The sequence below is a fragment of the Hipposideros armiger genome, unplaced genomic scaffold (genome assembly GCF_001890085.2).
Source record: "Hipposideros armiger isolate ML-2016 unplaced genomic scaffold, ASM189008v1 scaffold_238, whole genome shotgun sequence".
NCBI lineage: Eukaryota > Metazoa > Chordata > Mammalia > Chiroptera > Hipposideridae > Hipposideros > Hipposideros armiger.
The window spans coordinates 1260845-1288005 of record NW_017731588.1 but is presented as its reverse complement, the minus strand read 5'-3'; the positions used below and the strand labels follow the sequence as shown (position 1 = coordinate 1288005).

Genomic DNA, 27161 nt, shown 5'->3' with positions numbered 1-27161 from the left:
AAATATTTAAAAAAAAACAGAAACAAAAACCAAGGTACAAACAGTATGTATAATATCCTATACAGGAAAACAAATTTTGTCAGACTTAGGAAAGACAGGGACCCTCACCTGTTCCATTAAAAGTATGCTAAAATAGTATGTATAATATATATCCCATTTTTATAAAAGAAAAAACATGTATAGACTATAAGTACTATGGATAAAGGACTAAAAAGTATGCACCAAATGTTTTCTTGGGCAATGGGAGTTTAAGTGATATTTTTCCTGTACTTTATTTTTTTTTACAATGAATATACATATTAATTTTCTAGTAAAAGATCAAGTTGTTCGACGATTCAGTCTTGTAGGCTATTTTTAAGACTAGGACCGCCACTGCTCCTCCCCCAGGAAGTCTGGCACAGCCTTTGTTCCATCTTCAAGCTCATCCCTCGCCTAGCACCCTCCACCTTGTCCTATGTTCCCAGCTCAGCTCTGCCCAGAGGCAGGGCAGGCTGGGTGCTTGGCTTACATTCAATCTTTGTATTTTCAAAAAATAGTCAGTGTCTCCAGATACATGGCCAGGAATACCCAATTTCTTTGAGTGCAGCTATTCTGTCAGGAGCATCCTTCACTCAGCAACCCCTAAGGTCAACAAATAGGCTCCCAGAGAAGTCAACACGGCTAACAGATCCCCACCCCAAAACACACAGAGTGGTGGCAAAGCAGTGGTCATTACTGATCTTTATTGAATGAGAGGCTCCAGGGGCAAGCCGGTGGGATCAAGAGCAGCAATAGCAGGATCAAGTATAAAAGTATAAAACATAAAGTGCTAGCACTGGGGTGTGTGTGTGCAGGGTTTGGCGCTGGTGGATGCAGACCTTGGGGACACAGGGTTGAGGACTGGCCACAACCTACCCTCCAAGGAAATCTAGGGCTGAGGGGTCTGCGCAGGGTTCTTGGCGGGGAGTGGAAGTGGCTTGAATGGGGCCCAACCTTGGGCCTTGAAGTAGGAGACCAGCTGCACAGGTATTTCTGCGAGCACAGTCTGTGCCAATGCCTCCCGAGGCGCCTGCCAGAAGAAGAAAGGCAGTCAGTGGGGGTCACAACAGCTTGACGAGGCCTACATTTTACACCCAAGAAGGGATATAAAACCCAACACCCAGCCCTGTCCCAGACTCAGATGAAAGGATGAGCTCCCCACCCACATTAGGAGAGGTGGAAGGGTTAACTCCCAGATCTGGTCTGCCCCACTCACATTCTGGAAGCGGCGGTAGGGCACAAACTGCACTATGTCCCGGGCAGCTGCCTCCCCGGAGCGTGTACGCAGGGGTCCACCATCAGCATCCAGCTGCTCCATGGCCTCGAAGTCAGCGCCGCCCACACCCACGATGATCACGGACATGGGCAGGTGGGAGGCACGAACCACAGCCTCACGTGTGGCCTCCACATCTGTCACAGCACCGTCGGTCAGCAGCAACAGCACGAAGTATTGCTGGGGGCAAACCCGTTCCTATACTGAGGCAGACCCTCTAAACACCCCAGCCCCACTCCCACACTGACAAGTCCCTTGTTACATAACCCTCAAGGGAGCCCTTGACTGAGAGCACCCCCCACCCCCACTACGTCCCATGACCCTCACCGAGGCAGTCCTCTGATGTGCAGCTTGGGCTGCAAACCTGGCCACATGGTTGATGATGGGTGCAAAATTGGTGGGGCCATACAGGCGAACTTGGGGCAGGGCCTGGCGGTAGGCATCCACAATTCCCTGGATGCCTAGAGAAAGGGCAAAAACACTGTAAAACACTGGGCCTCTCAGGGTTGTGCCACTCCTGACACCCCATCCTGGCTAAGGGGGTTTGGGAACCTGGGTACATTTCATTCAATCATCCCTATAACCCATGGTACTTAAACTTATCATCCAGATGAGGAAATTAAGGCCAAAGACAAGGAGGGACACTTGCCCTAAGTCACAGCTTGAATTAAAACCCAGATTAGGGGCTACCCTGAAAAACCTAGGACAGGTTGAGCATCAGATTATAACCCACTCAGTAAGATAAAAGAGTTACAACCCATTTAATAAAATAAGAATCCATAGAGATATTAAAGAATGGGAGAGAAGGGAAAGCTCTTCCTTAATAAATGCAGAAGAAATTACAAAATCATTTGACAATCATAGAGATAATTGACTCAGGTAAGGATCATCAGTGGATGCTAAACTTAGAGGGTAAGAGATGATGAGTAATTACACATTGATATAGCCTCAAAGTATCTTCCCAAACGACACTTATTAATTACAAAGAGAAAACCAGTACTTGCATAGTGGAGAAACCTAACAGACTGCCTCAGTCAACTGTGCAAAGTTAACATGACTGACTGGTAATAGGGTAAATCAACATCAGGTGCGCTGAGAAGAAAACAGCATCACAGCTGGTATTCCTGCCAAAAATGCATAATCTCAATCTAATCATTAGGAAATATTAGGTAAACCCACACTGAGGGGCATTCTCTGAATGATCAGGCCTGTAATCTTGAACAATGTCAATATCATGAAAGACACGAAGAGCTCTGGAAAGACAACTGGATGCAATTGTGACCCAAGATTTCCTTCTGCTGTAGAGATAGGACAAATAGCAAAATCTGAATAAATTCTGTAGACTGGATAATAGTATTGTATTGATGTTAATGTCTTAACTTTGAGGATTGCAGTGTGGTTATGTAAGAGCACGTCTTTGATTTTAGGAAACACACTGAGTATTTAGGGATAAAAGGCCACATGAATGGAAGATGGGTGCAAAGCTGGTGGGGCCATAGAGGCAAACTTGGGGCAGGGCTTTTTCACTATAATTCTCATCATTTCAGAAAAAAAAAAAAGAAACAAATGTGTATATATGGTGGGGGGAGAGGGGTAGAGAGAATGTGAGTATAATAAACCAAATGTGGTGAAATGCTCATGTTTGGCGAGTCTGGGTGAAGGTAAGCAATAGCCCCTTTGACCCAGGCCCTGATCCCTGAGCTCCAATGACCTGATCCCCTACAGCAATTCTTGCAACTTTTCTGCAAGTCTGAACTCACATTAAAATAAAAACTCAGGTCAGGTCAAGTTTTCCACTTCAGCCTGTTGCCCATGTAGAGGTGGCTAGGAGCCACGAGATCTGGCCTTCTCTAGACGAGCTCGGGGCAAAAGGCACCCTGAAACGAGCTGATGCCTCAATAAGTACCTGTGAGCTTCTAGGCAGAGATGATAATGATAATATAATAGCCATCATTTTTTTAGAGAGCATTTAGTATGCGCCAAGCTTACTGTTTCACACTTTACATACATCCTCTCCTTAAAAATTCAATATCCTGCAATATTGGAACCTACAAGCATACGGATGCTGAGCCACAAGTCACATGGTGAGTAAGCGGCAGGATGAAGATTTGACTACAGAGTCCTAGCTCTAAAATCCAGTCTTGCGGACAATGGAGTCAGGTGTCTGCTCCCCACCCCCACTCTCCCTTGCTAGCACAGGCTTGGCCCTCTAGGTATGGACGGATCTGCCTTATGCTGGAGGATGCAGGACTTACCTGAGCAGTAAGGGTTACTGGGGTTGAAGTTCAAGGGAAATTCATGGGAGACCTGAGGGCAAGAATGAAAATGAGGTCCTTTCCCCGTGACCACGTTTGTACTAAGAAAAAGGGAACTATGGTATGTACCAAGCTTCGTATAGGAGCTATTCAGTCCTGAGCACTTGTACACATGCCCGCAAGGGGACACAACCCCGCATCTCCCCGTAAAGCTGGGAGCCAGGCAGCAAGTTCACTGCTTCCCCAAATCAGGACCCTGAAACTGAAAACACGAGTGTAGGAGGGGAAGAGAGTGCTCACCTGCCAGTCAGGGGGCACCTGGGCCCCAAATCCAAATGCTGGGAACAGCTTGTCCCTGTGGGAGGACAGTGAGTTGGGAAGAGCAGTGAGGGGACGGTGAGCCCAGAGGCTGAAGCATCCCCAGGGAGTGGGGGTAGGCAAGAGGAGTTACTCACGAATCATAGTCCTGAACCACGCTGCCCACACTCCACAGTGCTGTCAGGTACTCGTTGACCCCTGTTGGGCTCAGGTAGTGCAGGGAGTCAGGTGTTGAGGGGTCTCCATTGGAGCCTGTGAAGTCCACACCCACCTATGATAGGAGGAGGGGAGTTGAAAGCCACTGGGAGCCCCAGATCTGTTCTCTTGCCCCATGGTAAAGCAACTTACAGTAAAGTTGATTTGACAGCCTCCCATCACATAGTCCAGGAATGAATACTCTGTTTCCACCTGCAGATGAAACCAAGGTCATGGCTGGGATGAAGGGGGTGGGGGCCATGGAGCTCAGGGTGCAGAGCCTGGGTCACATGGGCTATTGTCTCACCTGGCAAATCTTGACACGGACAGTTCCAGAGTTCTTGTAGCTTTTCTTTTTCTGCTGTTTCTCAGGGTGGATGCACTCAAACTCAGCCTGGTGAGGAAAGAAAAATTAGGGTAGGAAACTCCCAGAGCATCAGCCAGGACTGGAGTGGAGCTGCCCTGCCCTCCTCCGCTCCCTGGGCTACCTCAGCACTCACCGGGGCTGCTTGCAGCTGGGCCAGGCTGGTGTGGAAGGTACCAATGAGATCATGTGAACCATCACTGTCATAGTCTGAGCATCGCACCTGCGAGGGAAGGAGTGCATATATAAAGACCAGGAGGCAGTTGGCAGGCGAGAATAAATCCCTCCCCAGGCTCTCTGCCCCGGCTCAGTCCACTCAGGAGGCAAGCTCCTCACCTGGATGGGTGTGCTGGGGTCTCCCCCACAGAAATGCTGAACGGGAACAGAGAAGCGCTTCCACGTAGGGTTCAGGTTGTTCTTGATGACCTGAAGGTGGAGGGCAAGGTCCCCAGTGAGCTCTGGGCTGGTGCGTGGGGAGCTGCCATCCTTTTCCCACCCATCTGTAGTCTCTTTCTCTGTGTTCCAGGAGATCCTCACCCCACCCCACCCAATCCCAGGGGGCTCTCACACCTCAGATCTGTATGCCAGGTGCCATTTCCCATCACCCTGGCGGAAGAACTCCAAGAACGGATCCGATTTCCCCAGGAAGTCCTGTCAATACCACAGAGACTCGTTATCAGGCTAGGAAGAAACAACCACGGTGCCAGACCTCTGTCCCCACCCCTGCCCCCCAACACACCATTCCAGTCCCCTTATTCTTGAACCTCCAGGGTCTCCTTCTACACACACCTTTTTATCTAGGTTTCTGGCCTCCACCTCCATGGTCACTACACGATTATCCTTCAACTCCTGAGATGAGACCTAGGTAAGGGAGGCAGGGGGAGACTGTGTCACCTCATGAATTCCTCATTGATGTAAAGCCTCCCCACCCCACCCTTACAGAGTCCTTCCTTACCGTGATGGTCCCCCGCCCGGCAGGTTTTCCAGGCTTCAGCATCAAGGGTAGAGTTACTATCTGGCTGGACACAATCTGGGCAGAGCGGGGGGCAGGTACATGTGTCACGATCTCAGGTAGGGTTAGGTCCTGCTTGACCACCCCCTCCAAGTTCCGGGCAGGCTGGGTTGTCAGACCTGGCTCTTACTGAGCCTGTGTCTGAAGGATTCTAATTCCTGGCCCTACGTACCTGTCCTAGGGAACACTCAGCTCCTCCTAGGAAGTCATCATCCCCCAGCTCAGGTGTCTTGTTGTCTATGTCATAGATGCCAAATCGGAGCTTCTGGACCGTTTCAAAGTGGTACTCAAGCTGCAGAGTCTTGGAGAACTCGGGGCTCGAGCAGTTCCGCACTCGCTCAGTCCGGCCAAGCTGTGGGCAGAGGCCAATAAGCATCACAGTCACACACCCTCCACCCCCAAAACAGTCCTAGACTCCCTCCACAACCCTAACCCCATAGTTCTTCTCACCTCAGCCCAGTTGCCCCCTCCCACATCTTGTAAAAGGACGCAGAGTGGGTCAGACTTGGAGCCGATGTCCTTGTCAATGAGGTGGTCACAGGAAATGGACAGCTGAACCAAGGTCACACAGTGAGCCATCTGGGGAAAAATGACCTGAGTCAGGCACCGAGGGCACTTCTCCATTTTTCCTTGACTGTATGTCCCAGTTTGGGAAGGCCAGCAGGCTTCACCCTGGCAGGGCTGAGCCTGCGTTCACCCCCATGACACCCAGGGAACAGAAGTCCCTATCGCCTCCATGCTCCTCCAATCCCCTTGGGTGAGCTCAATGGGACAGGAGGTGTTGATTACATCCAACCCCGGTCCAAGAGTATGATGCGAAGATGCAGAAAAAGTGGACTGGTCTCCACCAACAACTTCAACCCCAAACTAGTCCTCACCCTAAAACTGGTCCTAATCCTAATAATGCTCCCCAGACCCAGACCCCAAGCCCAGTCTTCTCAGAGACCAATGGCTCTCCTTCTGATCCCCTTACTGGCCCCAGATCACACTCTAATCCATGTTCCAGTCCCAACACTGCCCCAAACACAACCATGATCCAGAAAATGCTCTCCCAAAAGTCTCTTTCTCCGATCATTTCCCACTAACTCTGGGGCCCTGCGTCTTTAGGTGGAATTATGATTCCCCTGCTGATTCTCCCAGCTTCTCATCAGCTGCTCATGTCCAGCTCCTCACCATTCTCACTGCCACTACCCGGTCCAAGCCATCGCCGCTTCTCGCCACGCTTATCACGTTAGCCTCTTCAACTGGTCTCCCTTATCCTACACCATGCCCACCTCCATTCCTCTATCCTGGCACCAACAGGCAATTCTCAAACTCAATACAGCAAACAGGGTGATCCTGTAAAATCGTCGGGTCATGTCACGCCTCTGCCAAACTCTCTAATGATTTCCCATTGCCTAGAAAAAAACATCCAGCTCTGCCAGAACCTACATGGTCATAAAAGATCTATTATAGATCTCTCTAACATGATCTCCTAACACTTTCATTCTTGCTCACTATATTCGGGCCACATAAGTCTACCTGCTTGCCATTCCTCAAAGAAGCTTGTTTCTACCTCAAAGCGTGGGATGTTCTTCCCTCATATTATCCATGTGGCTTGCTATTCCCTCAGTCTCTCTAGGTCTTTATTCAAAATCATCTTCTCCATTATGAAGGAAAAGGCTCTCTTTTCTAGCCACTCTAAAATTGTAACCCTACTACCACTGACACATCACATATCCTTTTCCTCCTTTTATTCTTTAGCATTTATCACTCTCTAATATACATATAATTTGTTTCCTCAGTAGAATGTAAACTCCATGACAGAAGGGCTACTTATTCTGTTCACTGCTCTATCCCATGCACCTAAACGATAAATATTTGCTGAATGAAATCCAAAAGGCCACCTCCAGCCTCAGCTCCCAGCCTAGCCATCTCCAAACTGGGTGGCAATCAAGTAGCATCAATCTTCTCCAATTCAACCATTTCCTCCTCTGGGAAACACTATCTTCTTGCACGAATCACCATGGCTCCCATGTAATGGCGCCTCCTACAGTCACGATAACAATTATCCTCAGCTCCCCTGCTATCCCTGTGTCCCCCACAACCTGCATATACCTGCAGACCATCCACATCAGGAGTGCAAACGAGCTCAGCTCTCTCACCCAGCCTCACACTCAGCACGCCACGCTACCCAGCACTATACCCTAGGATGCCTCCAGCCCCAGCTGCCCCTAAACTGACCCTCAGTCAATCCTCCCTCTGACCCCGCCAAGTCAGTGCTGTTCCCATCGTGGTGCTTCATGGTCTCCATCTACAATGCCAAAGTTGGGATGATTCTTAGAGTTCAACTTGCCTCCCACACTGCCCCTCCATGGCCCCTCAGCCTCTGCTTGAATGCAACCAATGATGGAAAATCCACCACTCTTATAACCCATTCATCAGAAAGTCCTGCTCTACCTAGTCCTACCCAAACCAACCCAAGTCTGTCGAATTCTCTCATTTCTACACATTAGTCCTAGTTCTTCCCCAGTCTAAAATTCAACAGGAAAGCCTTATTTCATTTCCCTCTGAGAACCCATCTAACGCCTGGAAGCAGCGAAACCCTCAGCTAAAATCTAGAGGAACAGTCCCAGTTCTTTTGAATGTTGTCACTGAAGTGTGGCTTGTGACTTCTCACCAGCCTGATCATCCCTGTGGAGGTCCCCCAAGGATGGACCCAGAGCAGAACACACACTCCTGAGGGGGCGGGGCCCCGACTTCCCCCAAATCACAACCTGACTCCTGCTTCTCACCTCACATGTTCTCTTAGTGTTTGCACAGTACAGACAAATTACCCTCAGACCCCTCGCTCATTTCACTACTGCTGAGAACAGTGAAAAACCGGAGACACCTTAAAGGTCTGTCAACTAGGTGGTGGCTGAATTAGGGTACATTCAAACAACAGAATCTGAGTAGCAGGTAAAAAATAATTAAGGCAGAACTATATTAAATTGCTATTATAAGGAAACACAAAGTTGCAGGGCTGGTCGAGTGGCTCAGTTGGTTAAGAGCTCACTCAAGAGTTTGAGCTCTGAGCAACAGTGGTTTGATTTCCGGCCCGAGCTGAACAGCCACTGAGCTGCCAACAGGTGGCAGGATGGCTCAGCTTAAAGAAGAAAAAAAAAAAAAAAGCGCGAGCTTTGAGCAACAGGGTTGCCAGTTCGATTCCCACATGAACCAGTGACACTGCGCCTGAGCTCAGCTGCCCTGAGCTGTCAACAGGTGGCCGGATGGTTAGAACGTGCGCTCTTAGCAACAAGGTTTCCGGTTTGACTCCCACATGGGATGGTGGGCTCTGCCCACCTACAACTAAGATTGAACACGGCACCTTAAGCTGAGCAGCCAGGAGCTGCTGAGGGGCGGCCAGATGGCGACTGGACTTGGAGCTGAGCTAGCTGCGCCCTCCACAACTAAGACTGAAGGACAACAACTTGACTGTTCCCCTTCCCCAATTCCCCAATCAAAAATCTTTAAAAAAAAAAGAAGAAAAAACAAAGTTGCAAAAAATGGTAAGAAGAGTATGACTCCATTTTAAACTTCAACTGTAGGTGTATATAATTGAATCTATACACAAAATAAAGACACATACTCAGAAAAATGGAAGACACACCAAATAAATGCAACTTTCATGTACAACTCAGAGGAGTGGAATGGAAGTGAAAGCTCTACATACTCAACACACTTCTGTATTATTTTAATACTCTATGCTGTTTAAAAAAATTTTTTAAGGGCCTCATTAGCTTTTTTCCTCAATCCACACCTGATGTCCTCTTGACTATTCTAAGCCCAAGACCTCTACCTCTAGTCAGCAAACCTTACCTGACTTCAGGCCTCACTGTCTCCTGCCTCCTCTCTTTCTCCTCCCCTCTAGCACTGCCTCCCCTGTCATCCTTGATGCCAGCTCCCAAGAGTCTCTGCCCTAACTGGAAGCTCTGTATATAGCTGCCTACCACCCTTAGGTTCAGAGCCAAACTGCCCAGCAGTGCCACATGTGGCACAACTGCAAAAGGGCACATCTACAAAGAATTCAGTAACTGTATAATATGGTGACCCTGCTTCTCTAATTCAACCTTCAAAGCCCTTCCCAATCTGCTCCACCTCCTGCCATTCCACCCACCCACCCACCCACCCGATGAGTCATCCAAAGTTACTTCCGGTTCCTCAAAACATACAGGTGTGCTGATTCCTCTGAATGACTGCAACTGGTTTCCAAAATAATCAGTGTCTCTCTCCCTCTCCCTCCCTCCATCTCTCTTTCCTGTGTTCATTAGCAAAACAGAAACCAGATCATACCATGTCCCTGCTGAAAATTCTGGAATGGCTCCCTAAAACTCAAAAGAAAACCCCAAGTTCTTATAATGGTTTACAAGGCCCTACAAGACCAGACCCTTGCCTAACTAATCATCTAGTCGCACAAGTATGTTCTAGCCAGGTTTCACTTCTGATCAACATACACACATCAATCTCATTCCCCATCGCAGGGCCTCTGCGCCACCTTCCCCCATAGACACTACAGAAAATAAGCTGTAGTAGATAAGAGTAGGAACTGGTCTAGTTTGCCTATCTTGATATCTCCAGTACCCATAATAGGTACTCAGTAGATATTGAGGGACTTAACGATGAAACCATCACATCAGAATTTTTACTTCTGTCTACCCTCGTAATCTGTGGGCTCCTTGGAACTAGGGCTGGGTATTATTTCTGTATCCCTAATACTAGTGCTTAGTACATAGCTGGTACTTATAACCATTTGCTTAGTAAACGGAAAATGTGCTTTTGCTCAACTCAAATCTTCAGGCCTTTTCCATTTAAACTAATGTCCAGCAGTAAATCTCTCCTATCCTGATCTTATACAACTGAGTTTTGAAACTTAAATGCAGAACTCCTGAAACTCAATATTAAATAACAGTCAATTAAAAAACAGACAAAAGATTATCAGATGAATTGGAAATAAGCAAAGGAAGAAGTGACCAGCAGCGCTTAGTCATCTGGGAAATGCAAATTAAAACCACAATGAGATACTATTATTTCATACCCACCACAATGGCTAAAAGTTAAAAATCCAACAACGTCAAGGACAGGGAACTCTCAGATGTTGTTAGTGAAAGTATGTACCACTTTGGGAACAGTCTGGTGGATTATTTAAAAAAACAAACATACACCTAGTCCAAGAGCAATTCCACTCCTAGATTTTTATCCAAACAAAATGAAAACATGATGTCCACAAAAAGATTCGCACGAGAATGTTCATAGCAGCTTTATTCACAATAGCCAATATTTGAAACAGCCCAAGTGTCCATCAATATGAGAATGGATAAACAAACCGTAATATTTTTATATATGTAATAGAAAACTACTCAGCAACAAAGAGAGACGAGCTATTAATATCTGCAACATGGATGAATCTGAAGCATAAATACACAGGTTACACTTATAAAGTTTTAGAACAGGCAAAACTAATCTGGTGAAAAATTCAGAACAGTGGTTGTTCTTTCCCTGTCCTGCAGGGGAGGGGCAGGTATTAACTGAGAAGAGAAGAGGCAGGAGAGAACTCCGAGCAAATGAAAGAAAAAGTTCTTTATCTCGATAGTCACAGGGGCACCTGTCATATTTATCTAATGGTACCCTTAAGGTGTATACATCTTATTGTACGTAAATTTCACCACCACCCCCACCTCTGAAAAAAAAACCATAAACAAATACTGAACTCAAGTTAAGGCATGTTGAAATGTTTATGGGTGAGGTGTGCGCTTATGCTTGCAACTTCTTTGAAATGCACCAAAAAAGAAAATGGTTCGTTGAATGGATATAGGAAAAATTCAAATTGCACAATCTAAATCATGGATATATGGGTATTCACTGTACAACTCTTTCAACTTTTCTATGTTTAAGGTTTTCATAATGAAATATTGGGGGGAAATTTAAATGGAGGACTGTAGGTTTACCCTCGCTAGACTTTTGTTGTCAACTATAAAAGCATCATCAGTAATTATCCGTGGCAGTGAGATTACAGGCAACAATGGGAGCTGCTGCCTCTTCCCTCACTCTGTAATTCTCTCAGATCTCAGCGAGAGGGGCTCCTGGTATAGGCCAAACACTTACAGTGGTCCAGGCCTCAATTTCTGACAGACCAGAGCATTCTTTTCTATTACCATTTTTATTTCTATTATCATTTTCTATTACCATGTCCACCACTTTCTTCATAGCTAGTCCTATTCTATTCTTTTTCAGTTTCTCCTACAACCAGACTAGAACCCTAACTAGAATCCTGTAGAGCCCACGTGTGCCTCAGTAGCACATGGGGCTGGATTCCATTCTGAGATCAGAGCTTCCAACTCTTTATATAGTCAATTCTTACAATGTGCAGTTTTCTGTCCTTTATTCCTTTTAAATTATCTAATGCATGGGATTATTGATCTTTCCCAAATCCTGTTTATCTCCTTTACAATCTACCTCCAAGCCTACCTCTGTTTAGAAATCTACAATTAAACTCCCAGTTCAAGTCACTCTTCTGCCCCATATCCCTTGAACAGCTACATACTTTAAACCAGACTTATTTTTCATCTAGCGCCAGTATAATCGCAAGGGACTTCCAGCCTCCTTTATGGGACTGAATTTTGTAAAATCATATTACATTTAAGTGAGTCAGTAAAAGAGAAGTCTCAGAAATGTTCTCATATCCTCAGAGAGGTCTGGCTAATACTCGCCAGGTCTTGTGTGCTCTCCTCTGAACCAGCACATCTTGTCTGGATGTCATAATAGTCTCCTAACTGGTATCCCCATTTCCACCGTCTCCTCCATGTTGAAGTCCAGACATTCGACTCTAACCCAACAAAACCCATCTCTCACAAACCTATGAAAATGCGTAACTTATTAACTTGCTTACTATCTATTTCCCCTACAAGACTATACATTGCACAAGGGGAGGGACCAGATCTGACTTGTTCCCATTCACACATCAGGTGCTTTGTAAAATATGTTGAATTAATGCTAGGAAAGGAGCGATAATCCAAGGATCCTCAGAAATGACCCAAATCTAGCCTTGGCCTGCTGCTGAAACCATCAAAAAAGAAGCGAGCTTTCGAAGAAATTCTAACACAAAGACTAGCTTGTTATCTCTGTGTGCCCCCATGACCCCCACTTTTCCTTTGGGTGCTACTCAGGAATTACAAATGGAAACAATTGAATATACAAGTACAGCACCCACCTTTTCTGCCTCTGCTTTCTACCACTTGGAGCCGCATTACCGTCCACTCGCCCTTGTAGGTTGCTTTTCTCTGCTTACCCCCATCGTCAACCTTGATGCTTTCCAAACCCCATACCCTGACAGGGCACTTACCCCTACTGTTTCTTAAATAAGCCACACTCATTCTAATTTTTATAACTTAAATTCACAAAATGGCAGAGAGGGAAGATGTGATTTGGCTAAGGCCACACACATGGTTAAGGAAAATGACTAGAACTCAAGTATTCCGATTCCGACATAGTGTAGAACTTTAGACTGCAGTTACGCCTTTCTTCTCTCCTAAAAGAACCTTCCTTCCTATATTCAATAGCAATGTGATGTCATGGGCAAGTGTATGGGTTCTGCAGTGAAGTGACCAGACTCCAAATACTTGCCTTACTCCTTCCTGGCCACAATGAGGTATTACTACACACCTATTAATACGAGAGTGATGTCTTACCTATACAACCTGGGCAGAATAATTGCTAAGCCTCAGGTTCCTCAGGCATCATGTGGGGGCTATTATCTATTTCTAAAGACTTAATATAATGCAGGCAAGGTGCTTAGTACAGAGTCTGGTACTATTATTACCAATAAGTATTAGCTATTATTATCCTTCATGTTTAGCTCTCCTATGTTCCTCTTTTCATGATTTCTCCAGCCCTCAACATTTCACTCTGGACTACTATACTCAATCCATAACACAACTGTATTTTATCAGTATTTCCAGCTCCTTGCCTGTCAATGAAATACCAAACTTTAGAACACACAGTCTCCCATGTCACACAGCACAGACCTGAGCACATAAATGGGAATTCAAAACACCTGAGGGAGGCTTACAGATGTGTGCTAAAGCAGACTTGTACGGTTTGTAAGAGATGACTGTTAAATAGTAAGAAATTTTCTAAGCGGGTAACCTTGATAAGTCTTACACCACAGAAACTGGACCAATGGTAAAAATCGGGGTTTCCCTTCCCCTAGCTAGCCAGTTCACCAGCAAACCACTGTTGAGAGGGAACCCCACTCCTTGCCAACAGAGAGTAGCTTGCCCTTCATTTTCTATTGACCTCCCCTCCCCTGCCTTGAGAGATGATTCTGATGTTCATAAATCCAAGAACAGATCTTTTCTCCTGGACCCACTTGGACCCAATTCAGTGCCAGCTGAGCTGAAACTTTTCAATCCTTCATGCTCAGGAATTACACTGCCCTCTTCTATTCCCTAAAGCCTAACCAGGATAGAGGCAGCAGCGTTCAAAGCCATTTCTAGGCTGCAAGGAGGAAGCATTGAGCACCCGTGTCTGGGTGGCAGGATCACTCCTTCAACAAACCAAAGCCACGCTTCCACTCCTGTTGCCTACCTTTGCATGCCGGAGCAGCTCAGGTGCTGGATCAAGTCTTGAAAGCCAACCAGGAAATTCTCCATAGGCTCCCAATGGGTGGAACACCACCCATGGAGTAGTTTCCCATAAGATTGAAAAGACAAAACGACTACCACCACCACCACCACCACACTTTTTTCGTTCCTTCTTTGTCTCCTCAAGGGACATGGAGAAGGTAGACGAGTTTTTTTCACACCCCCTCTTCTCCCTCTATAATTCAGGGATTCCCCAAATTTAAATCAGTACCCTCATAGGTCACAAACTGAAAGTCCTCACAGGTCACAAACTGAACCAAATATGCAAATCCTTACTATAAAACTAACTACACATTCTTTATTCATACAGATGACTAATGGCTATTAAAATTTTATAAACTAAAATTTTAAGTAATAATTGGGTTTAGATCCATATAAACAAAGTCCGGCTGCCACACAGTATTTGGCAATACAGTAAAACCTAAAATGTGCATGTCACACACAAAGTGAAAAGCAGGAAAATGCAATCCACTGTCACAGTGTCCTATCCTGTTATATTCTGTGGTTAAAAAAGTTTGGAAGCCACTGATCCAACTCCAGTGTCCCCAAAAGACTTATGCCAAGTTGAACGAACCCAACTTGTGTCCATCTCTTCAAAGAAAATCTAGCTTGAGAGAAATGGATGTGTGGAAGGAAGCAAACCAAGGAGGAACACATGGCCTTCAAGCAAGCTGGGGCTGTACTGGAGTTCCTCTCTGTGAGTGCTCACACAGAGCCTCCACCTGCCTACTGCAAAACAAACATTGGAGCAGGAGAGCAAGGCTGGAGACCCATGACAGAAAGTGCTGCCAGAAGCCTCCTACATCTTCCCCCAAAAGTCAGGGAGCGGCAGGGAGTGGAGGAGGGAGGGAGGGGCTCTGCCTCTGGAGTCCCGCAGGCAGTCTATGGCTGAATGATCTCTCTTCACCCCTTACCATCACTGAGACCTTGGGCAAGTTACAGTAATACCTTGGTTTGTGAGCATAATTTGTTCCGGAAACTACTCATATTGCAAGACATTGCTCGTTTACCATGTCAAAACGTATTAGAAATGTTTGCTCGTCTTAGGGAACACTGGCAAACCACGCTGCTCGCAATCCAAGGCTTTACTGTACTTTGTTACTCTTTCCCCATCTGTGAAGTGGGGATGATGATAAAATAATAATGACAATAATGCCAACTTTACAGGGTTATTGTGAAGATTAAGTGAGGCCAACCATGGAAAGTGCTTCATGCCTGACAGAGGAAGTGACCAATGTGTGGTAACCGCTATGCTTTTCAGTGTGCGCAAATGGATCATTTTGCGGTATCATTATCTAGTCAGTTCATGGGGAACCCAGGAGGAATGCTTCTTGGTCTACCTGCTCCAGAGGACATAACAGGCAGGAAAGGGACAGCCCCTAAAAAAGGAAATGAAGGCCCTTCTCAAGGTACAGTGCAGGACTGATATCACACTCAGAAAAAGCAGCAGAGTGAGGCCAAAATTTTGAGTTCCACTGGCCTCTCTTAGTTTTAAGGTTCAAATTCACTACAGATTTCCAGAAATAGAATGGGTTCATAGAATCACAGAAGCTTAAAACTAGATATGAGATTATCTAGTTTAATCCCATTTTGGAGAATGGGGCCAAAGGAAATGACTAGTCCTGGGACACACAGTAATTGACGAACCACAACCCGATTCCCTGAGAATGATTTCTACATTCACCCATTTCAGCAACAGCTCACACCGTGTAATCCAGTCCGATCTAACGTCCACCTGGCCACTGAAACATGAGGCTCATGTGGCCTCTTCCCCTGGTCTGTACTAACCAGCCTCACACGCAGATGGAAAGGACTTCTCATCCAGCACACAGAAGCTCTCCCTATTTGACTGCCAGGGCAGGAATGGACTCCACATTCATAGGACTTTATCAAAAGAACAGGCTTTAAGTAACAAGTACAAATACTGCAAATAAAGTAGAATTCCCCTCAGGAAAATGTGGTTTATACCAAAAATTTCAAAGAACATCTACTGGGCAGTCAATGCTGCCCCCATCCTGCTCTGCTGGGGTCTACATTCTTTTAATCGATCTTTGAATGAGACCCTTGCCTCTCTGTTGCCTGCAGTGTCTAAGACAACAGTACCAGACCACCTTCCTGAGCATCTATCTCCAGGGCAAGGACTTGTGCATCTTCAGTGTGCAAGGTGACGACCTATGGCACAAAAGGAGCTGAGTGAATGAACAAAAGCAGCAGACCAGAGTCCTTGGGAAAGAAGCCTACTTACTGCTCAAAATGCCAGCCCCTCACTGGAATAAATTTACTTGGGAGACATGGGAGAGATCTTAAGATGGGTTGCTCTTCAGAATTTGTATGTTAGGGAAGCTGAGAAATAAAAAAGGGAGGATTTCAACAATAGGGAAACTATATTATAGACACACTGATTTGTCCACTTGCCATTGTGGATGGGGAGTGGAGTGGTGGGGGGAGAGATTCTAGTTCTGCTGCTTCTAGCTCAGAACTTTACAATATAAAACTGTCATCTAGTTAACCTCTGGTATGGCCTATGATAAAGTTAATTGATACAAGTTCTCCCAAAACACTGCAAACACAGCAGGAAGGAGAAAGATTAGGAGGAATGCAACAAAATTCAAAGACTCAAAAGTAAAGACATAGCTGAAAGAGGCAGCAGAAATAAATTACAGGGAACTTTTTAAATATAAACCTGTGCTGTCCAAAATGATAGCTCCTAGCCACATCTGGCTGTTGAGCACTTGAAATATGCTTAGTTCAAATCACAATGTGCTGTAAAAGACACGTTGTATTTTGAACAGTACAAAAAAAAAAAAGAACATAAGCTATCTTATTAATATTCGAGTATATATTGAAAAGGTAACATTTCAGATCTACTGGGTTAAATAGAATTATTCAAGTTAATTTCACTTGTTTCTTTTTACCCTTTTAACACGGCTACTAATTTAAATGACTTTTACTTTTATTGGCCAGTGCTGCCTAACAGAAAACTCCCAATAAATTTTCCAGACATGAACAATTTTCTGTTGCTGTTCAATACAGTAGCCACTAGTATTTAATAATAGCTACTGTGACCAATAATTACCATATTAGTGCATGTAAGAACATTGCCAATTGAGAAAATTCTATTGGGACAATTGCTGGCCCAGAACAAGTACCAAGAGGCTGACATTTCATACCAAAAAGCTAAAACTCTGTGTGTCAAACTGATACAAAACTAGAAAAGAATGAATTTCAGGTCCTCAACTATGCATGTAAGTGGGAAAGCTGATGGGGAAATTCACTTAATTCTGGAGTACTTATGTCTTAGAACGTTAATGGGAAGTGGTATTTGGCAGCCAGTTAAAAGGTTATTAAAAAAAAGATGACACGGTCCATCCCTCTACTAGGCCAGGACACCCCCAGGACCAGCCCTTGCCTATCTGCCCTCCAGACCATTCAGCTCGGTCATGCCACTGAGGCCGTGGGAACCTCAGGCCATGCTGTTATATAGGGCGGCTTTAAGAACTTCTAGGATAAGCACCATTTTAGACAGTGGCACTGGGTTCCCTCACACCATCAATCATTTCATTTTACTAAATGAACATATTGCCTCCCCAAGAACCTTGGTTAGAGATCACGCCTACCCTCAGGTTACACACAAGGCCTCCATTACACTTGTTTCTGTCTGACCCTTTAACAATTGTTCAGGAAACCCTTTATTCTATTCCTGTGGGGTACAAGTGTACCTTGTATGTGTAACAAGCACAACTGCGCATTTACTTGTGTAAGTTAAGACTTTAAAGTCTTGAAGAATAGACATCTTATTTTGCTTCCTTTTCTACCACAGCATTTAAGTGCTGGGTGCAGAACACCGTAAAAAAAAATTTAGTTAGCAAGGGTTACAGCTATAGCTAAGCCGTATGTCCACGAGAAATCTTAAAAGCTTGGAGGCAGATGTATCCAATTCAATTAAATGGTCACAGATGCAAAGGTAACTGGCAGTATCTGCTCCAGTAGAAAGAGGTGCATTAGCGTTCCCACCACTTTTGCCAAATCCAAGCCTGTTGGTCCCATAGGCCCACACCACAGAAGGGAGTTATGTCAAGGACATGATCCTCTCTGTATTGCAACCCAATGTGTGGGGCAGTGTAGTGGAGTGTGTTAACTCCCAAGTGGAGCAAAAGGAAAATGCGAACATCAACAACAGCACCAGTGGGTATGATTTAAGACACCATGCACAGCTGAATTTCTTTACCCTTAAGCTTTTCCCTCTCTGCAAGGACTAACAGGTGACTTGTGATAACACAATGTGGTTGTTACATTTGATATTATAACACTAATGCCTAAGTGACAAATCTTATTCACTAATCAAGAGCTGTGAGTGAACTCATGGCCCCCTCACTCCAATTAAGAAGCTAGGGCTACAGAGAGAGCAGTGAGGGGGTTTGGGTCTAAGTAAAATTCATAGTCCTGGTTACCAGCCGGTTTACTATATAAGCAAATAAAAGGGGAAAACTGGCAGCAGCAGGATAGAGGGAATGAAAGACCAAGAGGCAGCCTGTTTTACTACTGCATAGCTCATTCCTGAGAGGTGCTACACTTATTCAATATCTTTGACTGCATATTGAATTATGTTCTCTTTCTGATCATGATTCTCTTTCCTCCAAATAGTCACCTTCTCTTCTCAACATGAAATGGCAAGCCCTCAGTTGATCAGGAAAAATGACTTGTAACTATTGTTACTAGAGTCAGAGTCCAGAACTGCCAGGGTGCCATCCCCAATCCTCCGCTGTGCCATTTAACCAATTCTCTACACCTGATGTTTCTTAGTCTACAACCTGCCAACATTTTCAGTGTGTGTGTGTGTGTGTGTGTGTGTGTGTATGTGTGTGAGATTCCCCAGGCCTCTTGACAAAATTCAAGGAATATAATTAATGAGACTTCCCCCAGCACTATTTCCTACCCCACGATTTTTAGAGTGCTGCCCTTCTGGACTCTTTAGTAGAGCAATATGCAGAAAAGCAGTGCCACCTTAGTTGCTTGTTGCTAGTTAAGTTGATCCAGAAAAGGAGCCAATTCTGGGATGCTCATGAGTCCTCTGGCATAAAGTAGCTTAAGGCACCAAGAATAAAACCAGGAACAGCAAAGAATTACATTTACATGAGCAGGCACTAAGAGTTGAACTTGCTTATGTTGTTGAACAGGAGAGTTTTCCCAGAAAAGTCATTACAGCAGAGAACTGGGTCACCACCAGAATATTTTATAATGTCAATGTGATCTATCAGATTTTATCCTAAAAAGACGAAACTGAAATCAAGCAATTTTTTAATTGGATAGCCGTAAGTTTGGACTCTACCATATCCCATAAAAGCTCGACTTTTCGGGAGTAAGAATGGTAGTGATGCACATAACTGATGAAACTATTTCTTGCTGCGTGCTCTCTCCTAAGCAAAAAAAGGAATTATTAGCACACAGTCCACCCCTTTAAGATGGTAAAGGCATTCTGGATCTCTGTAGGCAGCTGATTTCACTCCGTAATTTTTCAAATGCTTAGTCAAACCTGCACAATTTTAAAACAGGAACCGAGTATGTCTAGTCTAAACCCCTCTAATACAAGCTTGGTATTCAAATTCAAATACAAGCTAAAACTCTTTCATAGATAAAAGTTATATTTTTCAAGATCTTTGGTTAAAAGGAATAGCCCACTAATTTCTCTCCTGCTCCAATTCAGATATTTTTTTAAAGGACTCTATGGAGTTTATGGAAACTTTTCATTTGCTAATTTTTTCAGAAGATGAACAAATGTGGAAGGGACCAAAACATAGCATCAATGTCAGAAAGTGGCAATATTTTTTATTCTTTTTTCCTCTTCCCCACCTCATATACCTTACATACTAATGCAAAAACAAGTAAAAAAGAAACGAATCTAGAGATATGTGCAACTGACAGTGTATTCTGATTTCTTTTCCCATTTTCTAAAGTAATCATTTTTAAAAAAAAGACAATTTACTGTCCCCTTTAAGGCTCCTGGGAAAAGGAGCACGTGATTGCTGGTTCTTTCTGAGTCCACGTAATGAAGTGGCTTGCTAGCAACACACATATAATAAAGGGTGAATATTGCAGATTTGACCTAGAATCAAGTTTCCTCCCTGATGTTCCAGGTATCCTCTTCTTTCCACATTTCAGCATTAGTGGACAAAGATAAGCAACAATTGTTACCTCCAAGATCACCAAATCCACCTCTCCAAAGGCACAAAATATTTCCAGGAGTTTAAAAAAGAAATACCTGATGGTATAGCTCGGTACTCTTGTGCAGTTAAAGCATTAAAAGCATCAGCCTGTTTTCTTTTGTGACAAGTTTATTGAATAGTATCCACGACTTCATCTTTGTAAACAAAAACGTCTGCTAAATGATGCTGAGGCAGTAATTGCTGGCAATTTTTGGCCATAATGGCAATGAGTCATTTTATTGTGTTTGGTTTCTAAAGTTTGGATGGACTACTGTAGAACTGCCAGTAAAACAATTTAAATGTGGTAATTTTGTAAGAGTGGGAAATAATTTTAAGTGATCACTGCCAGAAATTCTTTCCAGATTTGACTAGCAGCAATTTTACATTTTCTTTACTCATTTTTTAAGTGTTCTTGAAATTGGCGAGTGGATTTATTTTTAAATACTTGACCCACATCAATACACAATGACAAAATCCAATAAAAGGGACTATGAGTTTGGTTAAGGCTTTCATGCATCCTTTTATCCCAGGTATTTCCACCCAAAGTGTATGTCTATGTCTGCTTACTTCCAGACACAGCCCTAGATTTTCACCCAGTGGGTTAAGACCAACCTAATCACACTGAATATTACTCTGAAAATTTTGAATAAAAAGTTTCCTAATGGAATTTTCACTGTCATTGTTTTGATAACTTGCAGAACAAAGCTAGGAACTACAGTTCACTTAACAGCGTTGCATTAAAAAAAAAAAGCCACTAATAATTGTACATCCAAACCACAGTGTAAACACTGGACATACCTCCAAATTTTGCTTGTGAACTAAATGTTTCACTAAAGTTCAGAAAAAGTTTACAACTTTGCTTGCTTAGAAAATACATTTTGTAGATTTCTCTAATCCTTTAAACTAAAAAAATAAACAAAAAAAACCTCAGTGGGGGAGGGGGAGAAAAAAATAAAACCTAATGGAAAAGATTCTCTTCTATTCATGTCAGAGTCACCAAAATAGACAACAAAATTTACACATGAAATTCAAAATATGATAGTGTTTACAAATACACACAACTTTGAGCAAAGCTTTACAAATCCTTCATACCATACAAAGCAAATATGAAAATAATGTAAATTCATTATCACCCCAAACCTAGTTCTTATGAGAATTTGCAGGAAAAGAGGTATGAATAGTTTCACAGAACATATTTTCAAAAATTTTTTAAAAACTCAAACTCCAATGCCCAGAACAAGATGAACAGTATGCTTAGCAGTTAGCACTATGTAATGTGTAATAAGTCTCAGATACACAAAAATCAAGTTCCACAGGACAAAGCATTTAATTACATTTCACAACAAGAAATGCACTGTTGTGATTTAACCAAATATGAAACATAGTCCTCTCCAATTTCTACACAACCACTATTTTCTTAATTTATTTAATTTGATGAACAATGAAATCAAATTTTCCTTTTCAGGATTTACCTAAGATGTAGAAATAACAAAATAGTTGCAATAAACTATATGAAATATTTAATAAGAATGTACGAACATATAACCAAAATAAACTGTGAAAAAAGAAAAAAAGACTTTTATCTTCAAACAACCCATTTTTCTAAAATAAAAATAGCTTTCAAATGGGGAAAATAATCTGCAGTTGAAATAAGACTCCCAAACAGCGCTGAAGTTTTTTTGCACTCTGTCCTTGGAATAAGAAATGATTACTTAACAGAAAACTTAAATTGAACAGCATATATAAACATCATATTGCTTTTTTAGTTGAGGAGGCAATATCTAGTGATCTGTCAAAGCAAATTTATAAGCATGAATTATCAAAAGACCCACTACACAGCCATGTCTTTTGTGAAAGTCTAACCAATCCTTTCCCTCAAACAAAAAATCCTGTACTGTCAATCCTCTACGATTGTAATGCTGAAAAGGCTTTCCAAATCTTACCACACAAATCAAACTGTTGCCACTCCTAACTCAATTACACGACGCTGTATTTCAGTGTTTCACTGATTTGCAACACCAAAAAGGCACTATTTTTTTTTTTAAAGAAAATACTTCTTTTAAAAGGATGACCCCTTTGCAAGTACATTTGTAGGAAATGTTGGGGATGCTTCAAACTAAGACAGAGGCCCATGTAAAAGACAAAATTTGTTTTTCATGATCTCAGTCTCCCATTCCATATGATTATAATATGTGACACATCTTCAGAGCATTTTAACTAAGAAAAAAGTAACCATAAGTAGAGCCTTTTTGTGGCAGTGAGCAGGACACTGTAAGGCAAATGTTTTCATGACAAGGACACTTACCAACCAGAACCCATGTGGTCCTCCTGCCTTAGTGTCCTGAATGCCAAAAAAAGTATGAAAGGGCACAGAGTCTCAATTCTCTCCCTTCTGGCAGCTGTACTTTTACTCTGCTTGAAGTTTTGTAAACAGGCTCCTGATCAAACAACTAGACCAAAAGCCTCCCAAGTAACAGGATTAAATGCATATCAATCCACAAACCAGCTTATGGATTTTTTAAATTCTATAACACTATTGCTACCAAAGCTAACAATTTCAACTTCATTTTTAAAAACCTCGATGTAATAAAGCTCTTTCTTATGAATGGAACCTCTTTGTTTAGTTACAGGCCAAAATTTCACATAAATTTGGGACAGAAGGAAATTGCCAGAACATAAGTCCATCATGGACAGGACTTCCGATCAAGCATCTTAAACAGTGATTATTAAAAGCAGTTTCTGGTTTTTGATGCCATCCAAACAACATGAACAATTTTTAAACCGACTGAACTAAAACTTGGAGGTCACACCAAAAAGGCTCTGGTAGGTAGAGGACTCCATATTTTATTTTTGTGGCAAAGTCTTATTCCACAGTTTTAAGTATGACATTAGAAATCAAAGTTCAAGGTTATAGCACAAACCAAGTGTAGAGTTTTATATTTAAAAAAAAAAAACAGTTCTGCTCATTTACAGATGAGTCAGTTAGGCAAACAAAGCAGCAACTTCAGAAGCAGGACTGTCTATACAGCAAGAACCTCGAGAAGCAATAAAGGTACATACAGTGAATCTGTATACAGAGATTTTATTCAATTTTAAAAGAAAATGAGGACTTTAGACAAAGCTTTGACCCTATAACAAAGCAAATCTGTCCAGCTTTAAACCAAATTCCAAGAATAGCCAACTTCTATTTTTCAGCAGCTGGCAAGAGCACCCTTAATAAGCTCTACTGACATTTCTATTTTCTTCATCCCATATGGTATAAAACAAAAGCAAATCTAGACTCCTTGATAAGCTTGATGTTGTCATTTGAGTTTTACAAATTATTTCTCTAATGGTATGCCAAAATCATTTTTGTGTTCTTTCCAGACAGCTTTACTGTAACATACAGCAATGTTTATCCTGATAGTGAGTCTTCTGTAAACGGTCAACCAATGCTCTATGTTATGGAATCCAATCTATATGCAATTGAAACAATCCACAGGTTCTAACCTGGAAATACTAGGAAAACAATCTGGATGCATTAATCACAGCACTATGAGGATCTACCCTATAAAGAATTGATGTGAACAGCTATCCTAATACAAGTTTTACTTTCCTTGAGCCTATAGGTCTGTCATTTAAGTCAATAACAGCAGCTGTGGCTTCATCCCGAGATTCAAAGGCCACCATGGCTTCCCCTGTGGGCATACCTTTTTCATTGTATTTTAAACAAACTGAGCCTGGGATCACTTGATAGCCATAAAAGAAATCTAAAATCTCATCAATAGACACAGTGAAGGGCATGTTCTGCACTTTAATTACTGTTGGTCCTGGTTTTCCAGAACTAGATCCAAAGCCAGGGGGACCACCAATGTGAATTGGGCCAGGCCCAGGCCCAGGCCCGAAGGCTGGTGGCCCACTCAAATGGCCAGGGGCATTTCCAAGTCCAGGAGGGCCACTTCCAAAGCCAGGCGGGCCACCTAAGCTACCAGGGCCATTTCCAAAATTCTGAGGCCCCCCTCCAAATCCTGGCCCACTTAAATTATTTGGTCCACCTCCAAAACCCGGAACATCCAGTCCTAGACCAGGCAAACCACTATTTCCAACTGAAGGCATACCAGGTCTAACATCACCAAAGCCCCCTCCTAATCCTGGAGGAGGCAGGGGTGGCCCAAAGGCATTCGGACCACCGAAATTACCAGGAAAGTTAAATGGAGGCCCATTATTGGCCTCCTTAGATCCTACAGTCAGGAAGCCATGCTCTTCACCTCCTGCAGTAGGCATTCCCGCACTGGGCATTCCCGCATTGGGCATTCCCACATTGGGCATTCCCACATTGGGCATTCCGGCACTGGGCATTCCAGCATTGGGCATTCCGGCACTGGGCATTCCTGGAACTGCAGGATTACCTGGTACAGGCATCTTTAACCCCTTTTTTCCTTGGGCAGGGGGATTTTTCTCAATCTCTCTCATATCTTCTAGAGTAACTACATGAACAAAAGCTTCTCTCCCATTAAGTTTTTTACGGTGTAAGCGTTCAGACTTACGTGCATCATCTTCATTTTTAAACTGAACCAATGCCTGTCCTAAACCTTGCCCATTGTTATCAACAAGAACGTGTACAGCATTTTCATCCACTGGGATTCCTTCTAGGAACTGAAGAACATCCATCTTGGTAATGCTGAATGGAATATTTGTTATGTGGGCACAGACTTTGGTAGAGCTGACATCCCCCTCTGGATTTAACATCATTTCTCTCTGGTCATAGCTGAAGTTCTGCAGTCTTTTTCTAATCATATCTATCTTTTCTAGCATACCTTTCTTAGTAATTGGATGAACCTGAATAAAGCGATTGCCCATGTATTGTTTATGACGAGACAGAGCAGCCTTATAGTCAGCCTCATTCCTGAACTCTACGAAGCCTTCACCAGTTGCTTTCCCATTGGGTCCATAAGCGATATAAATACTATCTTCCACAATATCCAACTTTTTAAAAAAATCAATGACATGTTTGTTTTCGGCTTCAAATGGTAGCCCTTTCAAGTAAACACAAAACCCAGGCTCATGTGGTGATCTTGACCTTGACCTTTTCTGCCCACTGGGCGATTTTGACCTGGGAAGTGTCTGAGAAGGGGGGTGGGTTTGTCCAGAGGATCCTATACTTTGCTTAAAAGTGATATGGCCTCCAGCAGCTACCCACTGTCTTTCTGTCGCAGGACTAACTTCCACATAGCGTTGAATCATCAGCATTCTGTTTCGTTTCAAAGCTTCAAACGTATCTTGAGGGGAAAGAAACTTAACCAATCCATTCCCATTATTTCGACCTACATGATCTTTCAACAAATGCACTGCATCAACACGGAGCCCATGAAAAAAATCTCTGACATCATTTTCCACTGCAGAAAAGGGCATTCCATGCACACTGACATACAGATCATCAGGGTTGATGTGAAGTGGTTTCACACTACTTTGCGAGTTCATCTGGATAGGGTTAACAGGATTCAATGGACCCAGAAACACAGGATTCAGGTTACTGTTCAGATTCATAGGTGCTCCAGAGCCATTCATTCCAGCAGGTAGAGGTGCCACAGGTGGTGGGTTCAAGGGTGGCATGCCCGACATGGGTGGCAGTGGAGTCATGGGTGGCACAGAAGGGACTGGAGGTATTGGGGGCACAGGAGGCACAGGAGGCAATGTAGGTACTGGAGGAGGAACTGGTATTGGGGGAATGGACGGCATGGGTGGCAAAGATGGCATTGCTGGGATTGGAGGAATTGGTGGTGGTGGGACTGTGTTCATTGGAGAGGCTGTGCTTGAAATGGTTGAGCTAAACGTTGGGCTCCCAAAGGAAGTCCCCATATTTGGAGGAGCCGTTCCTATGCTGGCTGTGGAAAATGTCTGAATGTTTTTGTTGCTTTCATGAACAGTAGTAGCGGCAGTAACTACACTGGGTGAAGGATTATTAAAGTTGGGTACTGTTGTAGGCAAGTTAACCCTGCCACTCATACCCGAGCTAGGTGGTGGTCCTGATCTACTAGCATTTGCTGGTGGTATATCTAAGTTGGCTGTTTCAAAACGCCTACGACTCAGTTCAATCATATTCTGCATTTCCGTTTTACTACTCAACAATAGTGTTACTTTAGACCCTTTAATTGTACCACCTGTGCGCATCATACCAAGCCTTGCATCTTCATCAGTGGCAAAAACGATGAAAGCCTCACCCAGTTCACCCCCTACAATATGCACGCCCCCATCAGGAATGGTCAATCCAGAGAAGAAGTGGCGAATGTCCATGGTCCCCGCCACAATTGGGAGACCTTGCAAACGGATGACCACAGCCATGCTGCGCTGAAACCACACACACCTGCAGATGAGAAAAGGCAATGGCCAGGTCAGACTCCTGTTTATCACACCAAGTTTTTAGCTACAAGAATGACCAGCTACCATAATAGGCCCTCAAACAGCCCCTCAAACTATCACAAGCAATGTTGTTTTTTAAATTTGGCTCTTCTAAAAACTGAGTATCACATGCCATTTACAATGTAAAACCTAGACAATTTCAACTTCCAAAAGGAATTAATTCTGGAAACAATTAGAAGTTCAGTCCCAAGACTCAAGTTTCAGGAAAAAAACAACCATAGGACAGTAAAATCACCAATTACAACATTCAGACTGCTATTCAGTAAGATTTAAAAGAAATGTATAAATCAAAACAGGAAACAAAGTTTAACAATCTATAGGGAGAAAACATGCAAAGGATGCATCAAAGTTAATATTTAAAACTGGCTTAGCGTTTTCCTTATAAATCTGACAACTTCATAAAATTATCAGTGTCATTTTATATGGCTCAATCTCAAAACCCCAACAGAAACAGAAAATTAATT

General features: G+C 43.4%; 1 protein-coding gene across 9 annotated transcripts in view; it reads right to left on the bottom strand.

The window, feature by feature from the left end:
* Window positions 1–705: 705 nt before the first annotated feature.
* CPNE1 (copine 1) overlaps window positions 706–27161 on the bottom strand; it is a 34510-nt gene continuing 8054 nt past the window's right edge. For 5 of the 9 annotated variants that reach the window (XM_019655234.1, XM_019655237.1, XM_019655236.1 and 2 more), the window contains 15 exons: window positions 5886–6014; window positions 5608–5787; window positions 5379–5453; window positions 5213–5284; window positions 4994–5074; window positions 4760–4849; window positions 4560–4646; window positions 4367–4453; window positions 4213–4272; window positions 4002–4135; window positions 3847–3901; window positions 3547–3598; window positions 1619–1752; window positions 1235–1471; window positions 706–1048 (listed from right to left, as the gene is read on the bottom strand). In XM_019655234.1, coding sequence (XP_019510779.1) covers window positions 908–1048; window positions 1235–1471; window positions 1619–1752; window positions 3547–3598; window positions 3847–3901; window positions 4002–4135; window positions 4213–4272; window positions 4367–4453; window positions 4560–4646; window positions 4760–4849; window positions 4994–5074; window positions 5213–5284; window positions 5379–5453; window positions 5608–5787; window positions 5886–6014 — 1614 coding nt within the window. In that variant the 3' untranslated portion in view covers window positions 706–907. Of the gene's footprint in view, window positions 1049–1234; window positions 1472–1618; window positions 1753–3546; window positions 3599–3846; window positions 3902–4001; window positions 4136–4212; window positions 4273–4366; window positions 4454–4559; window positions 4647–4759; window positions 4850–4993; window positions 5075–5212; window positions 5285–5378; window positions 5454–5607; window positions 5788–5885; window positions 6015–23117; window positions 26642–27161 lie in introns of those variants that run through there. The other 4 variants (XM_019655232.1, XM_019655233.1, XM_019655235.1 and 1 more) reach the window with 3 other exon arrangements.